Source organism: Bactrocera neohumeralis, chromosome 2, assembly GCF_024586455.1.
Source record: "Bactrocera neohumeralis isolate Rockhampton chromosome 2, APGP_CSIRO_Bneo_wtdbg2-racon-allhic-juicebox.fasta_v2, whole genome shotgun sequence".
NCBI classification, from domain to species: domain Eukaryota; kingdom Metazoa; phylum Arthropoda; class Insecta; order Diptera; family Tephritidae; genus Bactrocera; species Bactrocera neohumeralis.
Genome location: NC_065919.1, coordinates 47,608,421 through 47,622,334, shown reverse-complemented (window position 1 = coordinate 47,622,334; position 13,914 = coordinate 47,608,421). Strand labels below are relative to the sequence as shown.

Here is a 13,914-nt window from a genome sequence, read left to right as displayed (position 1 = left end):
TTTTGCTTTGAATTATCAATTGTTATTATAAATGATATAATAGAGCTATAATATAGCTATTTTATGCTTTTATATGTAAAATAACTTCAAGTTTGTTAGAGCTGTGAATAATTTTACATTTTACATATTAGTGGCATCACCGCTCTAGCTCATCTCTCTATCTTCCATTTTAAAGTGTAAACACAATGGCTACGACAGACTGCAAACTACATCTGTCAAATATTAAAATACACACGTTCTTAAGTGTTATTTTGTTGCAGGCCGAAGTTGTCGTTCTGAAATTTGCTTATTTTTGCCAACGACAAAAAATAAGTGACGGTAAATGGAAGATCAATATTTTTGCTTTAAATTATCAATTGTTATTAAAAATGATATAATAGAGCTATAATATAGCTATTTTATGCTTTTATATGTAAAATAAATTTAAAGCAAAAGTTTGTTAGAGCTGTGAATAATTTTACAACTGCGTTGTTTTTTACATATTAGCCATTGTGTTGCATGCTTCTCAAAATGTACATCTCTAAGATGAATAACGACGTTTTCCATTTTCACTGTCAACTGCAGTCTGTCGTAGCCATTGTGTTTACACTTTTATTGTCGTTGGCAAAAATAGGGGGATATGGAAGTTATCGAGAACGACAACTGTCGGCCTGCAGTCGTGTCCATAAGAACGTGTGTATTTTAATATTTGACAGATGTAGTTTGCAGTCTGTCGCTCTCTATGTGTTCAGCGCTTCATACGGCGTAGGCTTTTCTAGAGAGCGTTGATCTGATTGAACCTTTTCTATAATCAACGTTCCCTGATGTTTCCCTGCACGGTCAAGATAAATGGTGGAGTTAGGAATGGCAGGTGTTTTACAACAGGTGGGTATATCCATATGTAAGTACATATCTATGTAAGCATACATTAAATATACATACATACTTATGTATACCTAAGTACATTTTAAATTTGTATATATATATACATTTCCGGTAAACCAACAATACTTCAACGATGTAGAAAGTGTTATAATGAATCCCCCCAAGAAACCAGTACGCAGAGAATTAAATTACTTTCTTTTTAAACGAGGTAGTTGTTATTAAATAAATTACTGTCATTTGTATTTCAATATTTTTTTTTGTAGTTGTGCGTCAGTTTCCAGTTGATGTTGTTGGTGCCACATTAGGCAGGTGCGAGTACCTGCTAAGATCAAACATTTTCACGTTTATTTTTACATTTGTCCTTTTAGATCTTACTACCGGTCTATATATGTAGATATATGTTGAAACCTGACCTTGGGTGTGTATCCGACTCTGAGTCCATAGATACATCTCATGTAGTGAAGAATCAAGGATTCACAAATTTACTTTACATTGCTTAGCACCTAAATCGACATCGATGTTATATTCAGTATTCGAAGAAGGAAATCTAGCTAGACAACTTTCGTTTAATAAACGAATCTTGTTGATTGTGCAGAAAATCGACGTGAGGGTAAGTGAATTCCATGCTGAATTGGGCAATCAGCTAAGGGCCCATCTTGATGAGAATGATGAGAGGGGAAGGGTCATGGCTATAAGTCTTTCCACGATGAAATGCCAAACAATACTGATCACAAATAACATGACAGGTTGACACGACGAGTGATTTGTTAAAAAAACGCTACTAATAAATTATCTCTATTTGGATCACCAGTTATTTCAGGATATTTTCTGAAATTTTGATCTTATTTGTAGTCATTTTTTTACTTACGTAATCGGCTTCCAAAACTTTAAAGAGTTACGGGGGATATTTCAAACTATCGATTTTGCATTTTATTAAAGTAAAATACATATGTTATAAATATTGAAAAATAAATAAATCCGACAAATACTTTTGAGTTATTCGAGGATTAGCAAAGAGTTTTCGGGTGTAAAATTTTTGTAAAATTTCAAATGCGTTTTCCGCTAAACTGTGTCTTTTGAACTGATGAATGAACAGATTGTTGAAAACAAGAAAAACTAGTGACTGGGATAAGGATTTTTTATTTAGATTTTTTATAAACAATTAACTGTGGGCTTTTTCTGAAATTTTGAAAAAACTTCTGTTATTTAAAAAATCTAATTTTTTTGTCTGATTGATTTTAAGTGAATCTTCAAATTATAGGGATGGTCCCGGCAAGAAGCTTCGGTGGAAACTGAATCAACACAACACATCGTTTTTTGAATGTTCTCCAGCAGATCACCTAATGGATCAAGTGAATCCAATACTCTTCAAAATGAATCACCGTTAATTAAAACACATGAAATTCTGTAAATACGCTTTATTTTTATTTAAATATTTATTAAGTAAAATGCTTCTTCAAACAACAGACTTGTTTTGAAGTATGGTCTTTACATTGTTCCACTTTATAGCTCCTCAATCCTCGTCGTTAACAACCTCTTTTGGGCGTTCACTGCTTACTCCATCTTCGGTGCACATTTCACCACGTCTAAACTTAGCATACCAATCCTTGATGGTTGATTTTCCTGGGGCAGTGCCCGGAAATTCTTCATCAAGCCAATTTTTGGCTTCGTCTGTATTTTTTCCCTTCAAAAAGCAATATTTTATCAACACGCCAAATTCCCTTTCATCCATGTTTTTCACAATTCCTTTTCACATCCAAAAACACATAACCCGACAGCTGTCAAATTTATACACGCGCCTTTTGAAGGTTAGTGCGGGTGTTGCCGCATGATAAATTCTTTGAGTGCTAAAACGCCTATCAAATCTGCTGACAAACTACCAACTACTTTTATTATCATCAAAACATTGGGTTTTAATTGAATTAAATTTAGTCACATATACATCGTTACTTTTCTTCAAGCTAATCGAATATTTTTATTAATTCCCATTAAAGTTTTGGCTTTAAAGGTCAGGCGAGAGAGAATTCATTAGAAAAAATTTAAGCATTTATCTAACGTCATTATCATTTTATTTATTGTTATACCTAAAAGGCAAGTTGAAAAATATAATTTTAACTATTATTTGAAATAAAACTAAAGTATTTTCTTGTCCACGAGCCTCCTTTTCATTTAGCCGTTGTATGAAGTTGAAGAAATGCTCGCAGATATCAAATTCTGCACACTTTCCATTTTTTCATAGTTTCAATTATTCTTAGATCAGTGAACGTAGTTTTATGTTTCTACGTTCTCTGTTTTATTGGACAGCGGATATTTTCTCGAGATGTAGGTGGCCTAGTTCTATTCTCATGACAATGAGGTCAACGGAAAAGGACGGACTTGATTGTTTATTAGGTATTTCTCACAATTATTTGAAGAATTTTAATTGCTATAACCGTTAGTGTTTCAAATAAAAATATCACTCATCCCATATTAAAATACGGTGTAGTAATTAGGTGGATGGCATTATCACAAACGTACTCCATTAATCCCCTGGTAGAGGTGCAATGGGCCTGTTCTCTTGAATGAAAATTACGTCAACAATGGCTCTGGAGAATGCCTTCGATAAGGGCTAATATAAATGCAAATAAAGTGATGCAATGCTTAGGGCACAGCTGCTCGTAATTTTAGGACGTTAGAGCCGGAATCGACGTAACACTCGACCTTGTTAATGAACTCAAACTAAATTGACAAAGAGGCCGAGAAAAGAGATACATAAGGAATTAAACACAACGTTTTGATTCCCCAGTAGAGAAGAATGGACCAATGGTTCTGTGATCGACAGTTCCGACGGTAAAATCATCATTCCAACGGAGTGGAGGTCTTCCTCTTCCTCTGCTTCCCCCGGCGGGTACTGCGTCGAATACTTTCAGAGCTGGAGTGTTTTCGTCCATTCGGACAACATGACCTAGCCAGCGTAGCCATTGTCTTTTAATTCGCTGAATGTCAATGTTGTCGAATATCTCATACAGCTCATCGTTCCATCGAATGTGAAATTCGCCGTGACCAACGCCCAAATGCCCATAAATCTTTCGCAGGACCTTTCTCTCGAAAACCATATAGCAGGACGGGAATAATGGGCGACTTATAGAGTTTGGTTTTGGTTTGTCGAGAGAGGACTTTATTTCTCAATTGCCTACTCTCTCCAAAGAAGCACCTGTAGGCAAAAGTTATTCTGCGTTGAATTTCGAAGCTAACATTGTTATTGTTGTTAATACTGGTTCCAAGATAGACGAAATTATCTACGACTTCGAAGTTATGACTATCAACAGTGACGTGGGAGCCTAGTCGCGAGTGCGACGACGGTTTGTTTGATGATAGGAAATATTTTGTCTTGTCCTCGAACGCTACCAGATCCATCTGCTTCGCTTCTTTATCCATTCTGCAGAAAGCAGAACTACCGGCGCGGTAGTTGAGGAAAATAATATCAATACCATCAGCGTACGCTAACAGTTGTACACTCTTATAAAAGATAGTGCTTTCTCTATTTAGTTCTGCAGCTCGAATTATTATCCAAGAGTAGATTGAAGAAGTCGCACGAAAGGGAGTTGCCTTTAATGAATCCTCGTTTGGTATCGAACGGCTCGGAGAGGTCTTTCCCGATCCTGACAGAGCTTTTGGTATTGCTCAACGTCAGTTTACTTAGCCGTGTTAGTTTTGCGGGGATATCAAATTGAGACATAGCGGCTATAGCCAGCTCCTTTTCGTGCTGTCAAACGCAGTTTTAAAATCGACGAAGAGGTGGTGTGTGTCGATCCATTTTTCACAGGTCTTTTCCAAGATTTGGTGCATGGTGAATAAGTATCTCGTCAGTTGTTGATTTTCCAAGCCTAATTCCACAGTTGCTGTTAACTCGGCTATAACCACGTAATCGGTGGCTACGCCAATAAAAAAGATGAAAGCAACACTGATAAGGTCCAATCAGTTTCCTTTTTCCATCATTTCCTTTTTTCCATAGCAGTTGGCTCAGATTGTGCCTTTTCATGAATTGGGCAGAGAACACTTAAATTACAATAATCGGGCATGCTTTCGTCCAACCATATTCTATAAGGAAGCTGATACATGCTCCTTATCAATGCTTTGTTGCCGTATTTGAATAGCACGGCCGGCAATCCATCGACTCCCGCCGCTTTGTTGTTCTTCAGGCGGGTGATTGCTATTCGAACTTCTTCATGGTCGGACAATGGAACACCTGCTACATCGTCATCGATTGTAGAATCGGGTTCGGTTCTTGAAACCTTCTGTTAGTCCCCGCGTATTTTCGTAGAAGTTTCGAGCATTACCACTGTCGGCCAGCTTATCAAACTCTTCGTACTTACGCATTTCGGCCACTCTCTGTTTTTGTCTTCAAATGCGTTTCACTTCCCTCTTCAGTTTTCGGTATCTATCCCATCCCGCGCGTGTTGTGGTTGAGTGTAATGTTGCGAGGTAGGCAGTCTGCTTTCTCGCCGCTGCGACTCGGCACTCCTCATCGTACCAGCTGTTCTTTTGCACTTTCCGAAAACCAATGGTTTCGGTTGCAACTGTACGGAATGAGCTTGAAATGCCGTCCCACAGTTCCCTTATACATAGCGAGAGTGCAAATCGAGTAGAAAATCGTTGGGCTGTCTGTTGTGATTGCAGCTTCTCGACGTCGAATCTTCCTTGCGTTTGTTGATGTGCGTTTTTTGCTGCACGGAGGCGTGTGCGTATCTTGGCTGCAAAAAGTCCGAGTCGATGTTAGGACCTCGAGCGTATGCACGTTTAAAGTAATGGAGACGTGTCTTCCGTCTATCACAACATGATCGATTTGGTTGGAGGCTTTTTGAACAGGAGATAGCCAAGTAGCTTGATGAATTTTCTTATGCTGGAATCTAGGACTACAGACAACCATACTTATTTCGGGACCCGGCGAAATCGATCCATTTGGGCATGTTTCCTCATGGAGGCTGAATTTGACGACCGTTGTGCCAAAGATACCTTCTTTGCCCACCCATGCGTTAAAGTCGCCAAGCACGATCTTGACATCGTGGATTGTTGCAGGCTGCCCAGAGGATACTCTGTTGTGAGCTGCTTGTGCCATATGTAAAAGAATCGTTTCTAGCCACTCCCAAGTGAATAGCAAAGTTTTACTTATTTTTTCTTTAATTTTTTATTTAAAAATAAAACAAATCTATTTTCCAGTAAATTTATTTGATTTAAGCTCTATTTTATACAAAATAATTTTGTTTAATATTAAATTTTTCTTTAAAATAAAATACAGTTGTAAGTTCGTTAACCAACTTAAACAATATACATACATTTAAATAATTTTTTAAGTATTAACTCTTTTATTTACTAGAGAGATTACTTCCTTTATTTGTTTGTAGCACAAATAACTTAAACTAATACGTTAGACAACTTTTTTCCACATAATTAAAATATTAAAATTAGGCAATTAATATTTTTAATATTTTTTGCTTAAACAAATGCTCACACAACCGATTCGTTTTGCAAAATTGCAAAAAAACTGTAGAAAATACTTTAACGCTTTATAATATCGTCAATGGTGCTTACTTACACGTATATAATTGTAAATATTTTTGATTTTCTGGCATAGATATATGTTAAGTTTTCATTTTTATTACTTTTATGTAGGCTGCTAAGTAAAAAATCATATAATCGCTTCGAAAAATATCTCAATTATGTCTTTTGAATATATCACTTAGAATGTTTAGCTCAATATTTATTATTTTGCGAACAGCAAAGCCTTGCAGAGTTGTAAATATGTATATAAATACATACATATATGGTATATAATTGTATATATATTATTTGTCATACTGTTTGATTCAGCAATTTTTCTGAGCATTTGCGCCTAATGCCACTAAAAGAGAAGCACCAAACCTTTGGAATTTGAAAATATTTCTAAATGAATTATGTAATTGAACCGGTGTATATTACATATATTTCCAAACATTTTACGCGATATTTTTATATACTTACATAAATAACATTTCTCACTCCCGAATTGTTCGTATAAAAATAGTTAATGTAAATCTTCGTATACATTTCCGACACTTTGCGCACAAAACTATGCTACGCTACACGCTAATGACAGAACACACGTTGACTAACACTGCATAATACCGACGATTTACGCTGCTTAAACGATTACTTGACGCGAATTTTTACTTGTTTTTTGGGTCTTGAGGCAACTTAAAAGCTAAGTTCTTGCAAATTCGAAAATTTGTGTATGAATACCATAAACTTAAGTGTAATAATAATGCCGAAATAAAAATGCTGAGCACATTTTATCAATTATTTGTATGGAAACCATTTGTTCGCATACATTTAGCGAGCACTGTACCACTTACAAATACTTAGGTGTGAGGTGTTCAGCCCTCATTGTCTGGTGAAGTTTTTGCCGTTGATGTGGTGGGCGCTTCCACGCTGGCGTCCGGGTCATTTGTCGAGAGATCTTCGCCCGATGAGATGGTCGAGAGTGAACGCACTGGCAGCGCGGCTGGTGCTGCCGCTGCTGTGGTCGCCACCGGTGCAGTTGCCACGGCTGGCGCTGGTGCTGGCACGACGGTGGTGGGTATTATGGCTGCTGCCACTACGGGCACCACAGTCGGTCCACCATCTATGCCGGGCGCTGTGCTGATAGTGCGCGCCAGCTTTTGTTGTTGTCGCTGCATGCGTTCCTTTTCGCGCGCTGCTTTCAATTTGTCGAAATCGTCGCCTTCGTCCTCGACGCCGGGCGCATCCGTGGTTGACTTCGTGTCCATGTCATCGACTGTGGGGCGAGAATGTTAATGTGTGGAATAACTGTTTAGTTCAGATAAAATTTTATAATAATTTCTAATTACCATGCAATTAGGGGGACTTTGATACATATTTGGAACATTTTTGAGCAAGTCGAGTGTAAAATGTTAGAAAAAGCTCTGTTTACACGCTAGTATTAACTTAGATGACCTTAATGGAAATTTTCGAAAGCTATTTAGGTATTTTTTTGTTTGAAAAACTATATAAACTTTACTTTGTATCATAATACTATTCTCATCCGTCTTCAAATTTTTGAAAATTTAATTTTCCATTATTTTTTATTTTATAGTAAGTATATACTCATACATACATACATATATTATTATACTAAAATACGCGCACATATCGAATCGATAAAAAAAATCCAGATTCGTACAGCTTTTTTATGGACGCGTGAAGTTTGACCTCCATACGAAAAAAAAGTTTGTCAGCGATTACCATGGAAAAAAATTGACATTTTCGATGTTTTGGGTTTCCTATGTAATCTATGAAAATTTTACAGAAGTATTTTGAGGAGTCCTCTTTATTACGAACACAAGTATTTGACTATAAAACCATCGTGTTGGCATTAGAGAAATAACAGAGAACAACTCTTTTGGATCGATTCAACATATTTTGGTTAATGTTTCGGGTAAGCAGTGTTTGTCTCATACCAAAAGACGAAGTGAAAGGGAGGTCACAAAAGAAGTGCTTGGACGCTGCTGAGGGCCCTAGAGGTTTATGAGAATGATGACGAAAATGTCTAACAATCTAGCCAAAGGCGTTTAAAAAAAGACCCAAAGGCGTTTAAAAAAGGCCAAAATTCGCTGACAAAATAGAATCCATTCCAGCCGACGCTTGTAAAAAGTGTATGGCTCAAGAGCCAACTTTGAAGGCGTCCAGGTCAAATTTGATCAGGCAGTATGTAATTCATTTAATTCGGAAGGATGAGTGGCTTATAACGATATTGACAATTGGAAGTTTTTGAAAGCTTGATTTGAATTAATTTATTGGTAATTAAGAAAAAATTATGATAGGAAATATTAATTTTCAAAAACTACGTCATAGCTTTAAATCCTTTGGCTTATAGAATGTTACCAGTACGGTATTCAATTTATTTTTTAACACGACTTATGAGCCACTTCCATAGAACCACAGGTACAAATAATATATTTTTCTTACAACTCGATTGCTCAAAAATACACAAAATATAGGAAAACACTACAAGATCTGTCAAAAGTAAAGAAAATGTATATTACATATACATACATACATAATATTGATCAGATCCAAAAAGTTAATATTTTTGCAGAAAAACGTTGACCAATTAGAAGGAATATAGTATATTCGTAAAATTAAAATATAACTAGAGTTTTAAGGGGAGAGTAGATATATACATACATACTTTTGGGTTTAATAGAATTCAATGCAATATAATGTAATAATATGTGTGGATATAACAACTATTAATTAACAACTAATTTATTTCAAGAACTATTTTAGATATTGTATGTATAATCTGGCGATCGTACTGATAATGCTTCAATGATTTGAGAGGTACTGGGAAAATACTTGATAATAATATGATATTAGTAGAAGTTTTTACCATCTTGCATTTTCAAACCTTGTGAAAAACATATTTTGTGTACAGTAATATATACGAGTATCAGATCTTCGTATGTTAGGTTAAGTTTCGGTGTTGATTACAGTGACGGAAACTACGGAGATCCAACTTGCACTGTTGAAATACCGGTATTTTGTTATATATCAAAACTACCACGATCGAGATTAAGGATCATAAGATCCTTATGTATCGAATCAATTCCAGCCAATTCGCTCGGTTTACCGAATGTATGACCTCCAAGATGTGTGAAGTCAAATATAAAAGTCGAGGAGGAGAGGCGATATGTTTTCAGCCAACTTTAATAATGTTTGCAAAATTTTTGCATCCTTTAATAATGTACACCGGTAGTGTTAGACGGGATATAAAAAATTAATCAATCAATTAGGGTTCAATAAAGCCAAAAACTGAAAAAATACTAAAAGTCGGAAATAGAAAAATGTTGTTTCCAAACCGGTACTATCTAAAGCCAAAAAACCATTCAAGCCATGCAGAAGTTTGACCGCTAAATCTTGGTGGGGTAAGCCGAGCTTCATCAGGTAGCTGTATGCCATGATCGTGAGACCGAGTGTTACATAAGAAGCGATTACTTTAGTATCAAAGGCATAGAAGACTTCGATTGGACTTTAACTAACGAAGCTGCAAGGACTTGCTTGCGTCTGCGCTGCTGGAGCAATGCTGGTTGACACTGCTGCCGCTTCTAGGATGTTGGCACCAGAATCATCTAGGAGCTGCTACGCATGGAGAAGAGAGTGGGCAGAGCAATAGGTAACAAGGTTTTAAAACATGATAAATTTGCCCAGATACAAATTCGTCTACTAGTCACATTGTACACTGGGCACTGCAGATTCAAGAATTTGTCCTCTTATGCAAATTGCCGGTTTTGCCAAATGCAACCGGAAACTCCTGAGTTTCTGATTCTAGATTGTACAGCAATTTGTAGACACAGGCTTAGCGCTCAGCAAGTTCCTGTAATTCGTCTTTGTAAGTATATATGATAGAAGGGAGGGCACAATAGTTCTTAGGCTGTGGTGCAAACGTCAATTATGTTCCATTACATTCAAACGAAACAATAACATTAGAAACATTATTAGTTGAAGGGGTAGATGTAAAGGTATCTCCCTCTCACTCATTTCAGCTCGTGATCTCGGCGACATTTAGTTTCAACAAGACGACGCCACTTCGCACTTATCGCATCAATCAATGGATTTATTGAGAGAACACTTCGGTGACCACTTTTGGGCCGCTCGATTGGCTACCAAGATTGTGTGATATCACACCGTTAGACCTTTTCCTGTGGGGATATGTAAGGTCCAATGTCCCTATGTTGACAACCCCGCTTCGATTCAGGCGTTGGAGCAAACCATCACGCATGTCATTCGCCAGTTACGGAAGGACCATCTGAGACGTAGCCGCGGTTAACATTTGAAAGAGATAATCTTCAAAAAATAAATGCCCAAGAATGTTCTTCTGTTTTTTTTTCTTTAACCTCGAAATGGATCACACTTTACTACGGTAAGGTGCTTCCTCTAAGATACTTGGTTAAAGCGAGGTCTTTAGTAAACAAGCGCAAGTTGAGGCTGCAAGAAGCGGATACTGTTATCTCGGTATTGGAAATAAGTATGAGAATTAAATGTTAATGTTTATAAATACTTGTCTTTTGGATTCATAATCATACCTCAACCATGTTCGATTTGTTACTTCTCTGCATGTTATGTTAACTCTTTGGTCAAAAATTTGTTTTTTTTTAAACAACAACCAAATAATCAATTATTTAAAATAACAGTGGATACCTCATTAAAGTAGTACCATATAGCATCTATTTGTTCTATATCTACTTGATCTATTACTTTAATTCTACTTGTTTTTTCGATTCTCTACACTCTAAGTTTTGGCGAATCGAAAGCAACTTTATCTACTTTAAATTTTTGTTTTTGAAAGCTAGAAAGTTTATGTTCCACAACACAATATCCAAGGCTAACGGAAAGCAAGGACAAATATTAAATTGGGAGAAATCAAAGGGATTAAGATTAATAGGTTATGTAATTTCTAAGCAATTGAGCACATTACGAAACGCAAAACTAGCTAAATCAAAAACAAAATAAAAACAAAAACATGCCAATAAACAGTTGGGAAAATTGCTACATACATATGTACATATGTACGTACATACATACAAACGCAGTTAGGGTGGGAAAGAAGAAGCATGAACACTTTTCTCACTATCAAGAAAAGAACAACTAAACAACAATGAAATTCAGCAAAGTAATATAAATCTTAAAAAAAATTTACCAGTCGACAAATACCATCTGAAAACCTGCGGCACTTCTGGGGGACGTTCTACTGTTGTTTGTCAGAACAAAAAAGACAGTTAAATGAAAATGAATGAATTTTGCTAAAGTAAATATATGAACGAAGAACTTTTCATGCAATTGCATTGACGAAACTTACCCTGCTCTCGACTGCCCTTCTCCGTATTGACCTGTCGATCGAAGAGCGATTTGGTGCTGGAGGGATCCGCAGGCGAATTCGGCACAGTCTGCACCATGCGTGGACTGCCATTCGTGGGTGCTGATGTGCTGAGTAAAGCCTCTACACCGCCCGGTGGAAACAGCGTTGGCTCGTAAGTCGATTGCGTGCGCATATACGAAGTGGGCCGTGGCGGTATATCCATTGGTTGGGAGTGCGCAGCGTTGCTTGCCGACGCCAAGCCCGGCAGAAATATATCGTGTAAATTTGGACGCACCTGATCGTTGGCACGATGCGAAGTGATCGTAGCCTGTTCATCCACCTCTTCGATAACTTGATCTGTGATGCGCAAACTACCGGGAGGTTTCATGATTAAATTGCCCGTAAGACTGGCCGAACTGGCGCTGCCGGGGAAGCGCATTTTCTGTGTGCCATCATCGACGGGTGTCGTAGAACCGGGACGCTCATCACGACTGAGGAAACGTTTCAGCGCCGATGCAACTGTGTTGACGCGGGACAAAGTGCCACTTAGGCTGGCGAGGCTGGGAGATGAGCCGTGTCGCACCTTGCCATTGCCGGCTGTGAAGTGTATACCGCTGGCATCATCGGCCTGTAGTCCACATCGGTGAATAGAAATGGTAAAGCAGATATGTTAGTGGGATTTTGTTTATGATCAGTTGGTTTTGTTGTATATATACAATAGTTGGATTCACCAGTACTTGAATAACCAAAGCGATATAAAAGACAGCCAATCTTAATAGTTAGGCGTAGTGAGACAGAAATAGTGCGTGCAGTTAATATATAAATCCGTGAGAGAAGGAGACTCACACAGCTGTGAGGTGCGTGCAGTTAAAGTGAAATCCCGGTCCTTGAAATGCGGTGAAGTGCAGTGATTAAGACCTAGTTAGATTTGAGTGCATGCAATAAGATATAACTTAAATGATAATTGTGAAATTTAATGTTTAAGCACAAGATCTGATCAAATTTGACCCGATCCGCAGATTTGATTCATACCAGAGTTTAAAGTCGAGTCTAGTCTAATGAATGCGGAACTCACTTTGTTATGTATATTATAAAGTTAGCAAAGTCAAGTAAAAACCTATGAGCTTTCTTGGAAATCTTCAAATAGAAACTTTAAAAAGTATGTTTTTTTAAATATTTTCCTACAGTTTATACATAAATATTCTATAAAATCAAGCAGACAAGCAGCAATCACGGCAATAACCTCGTTTCGGTTTAAGGGGGTATTCTTGTCTAGGATTTTGAAAAAAAATGTTTTTTTGCTAAAACTGTCCAAATTCCAAAAAAATTTTGTATTTCTAACCAAATTTCGTGTGCGGAATCATTGCGAATGTGGGAAAAGGCTTACGGTGATTCATTTTTATCAGAAACACAAGCCTACGAGTGGTACAAAGCCTTCAAAGACGATTAATTTTTATCAAAAACAAATTGTACAAAGCCTTCAAAGTCGAGTCGAGAGATCGTTGAAGACTTGTCTCGTTCTGGCCGACCTTCGACCTCTTCATTTGATGAAAATATTAAAAAAAAGTGAAGGATATGGTGCTTGGAAATCGGCAGGCAAGTGTTAGGGAAATGGCAAGACAGCTTGACATCTCTCGCGGGTTTGTTCGAATGATTTTCGTGGATATTTCTTTGGGTATGAAAAGCGTTCATGCTCGCCTCGTTCCGATAAAGCTGGATTTTTTCAAAAACACTACCGTAAACAGGTCTCTTTGGACATGCTTGATCGTGCGAGTTCCCATGCCACATTCATGGAGAGCATTATAAATACTGATGAGACATGCAGTTATGAGTTTGAAATGCAAACAAGTCAACAGTCAACGGAATGGGGGGAAACAAAAGAAGCTGCTCAAAAATCTTTTTTTTCGTATTTGGTGCATCATGAATTTGGAACAGACGGTCAATAAGGAGTTCTAATTAGCCGTATTGAGGCCTTTGCGTGAGAACATCCTTCGAAAACGGTCGGAGTTGTGGAAGAACAATTCATGGATTTTACGCTATGATAATTCACCATCGCATCGAGCAACGATTGTGACTGAATTTAAAGGCAAAAACTCAATGAATACCATGGTTCAACCACCATATTGACCAGACTTGGCTCCGTGTGACTTTTTCTTCTTCCCAAACTGAAATTGTCG

General features: G+C 37.4%; 1 protein-coding gene and 1 long non-coding RNA gene across 7 annotated transcripts in view; both read right to left on the bottom strand.

Annotated features, from left to right (window-relative positions):
- Nucleotides 1-1,769: 1,769 nt before the first annotated feature.
- On the bottom strand, nt 1,770-2,666 carry LOC126751013 (uncharacterized). Its single transcript, XR_007665845.1, has 2 exons — nt 2,262-2,666; nt 1,770-2,204 (listed from the first exon to the last, which is right to left on the bottom strand). It is a non-coding gene; the product is annotated as an uncharacterized LOC126751013 (long non-coding RNA).
- A 3,385-nt stretch (nt 2,667-6,051) lies between these two features.
- The window catches only part of LOC126750945 (bestrophin-1), a 65,146-nt gene continuing 57,283 nt past the window's right edge, over nt 6,052-13,914 (bottom strand). For 4 of the 6 annotated variants that reach the window (XM_050460799.1, XM_050460798.1, XM_050460802.1 and 1 more), the window contains exons 6-8: nt 11,738-12,365; nt 11,579-11,629; nt 6,052-7,657 (exon numbers count right to left, since the gene is read on the bottom strand). In XM_050460799.1, the coding sequence (XP_050316756.1) occupies nt 7,257-7,657; nt 11,579-11,629; nt 11,738-12,365 (1,080 nt within the window). In that variant the 3' untranslated portion in view covers nt 6,052-7,256. The remainder of the gene's footprint in view (nt 7,658-11,578; nt 11,630-11,737; nt 12,366-13,914) is intronic. The other 2 variants (XM_050460801.1, XM_050460803.1) reach the window with 1 other exon arrangement.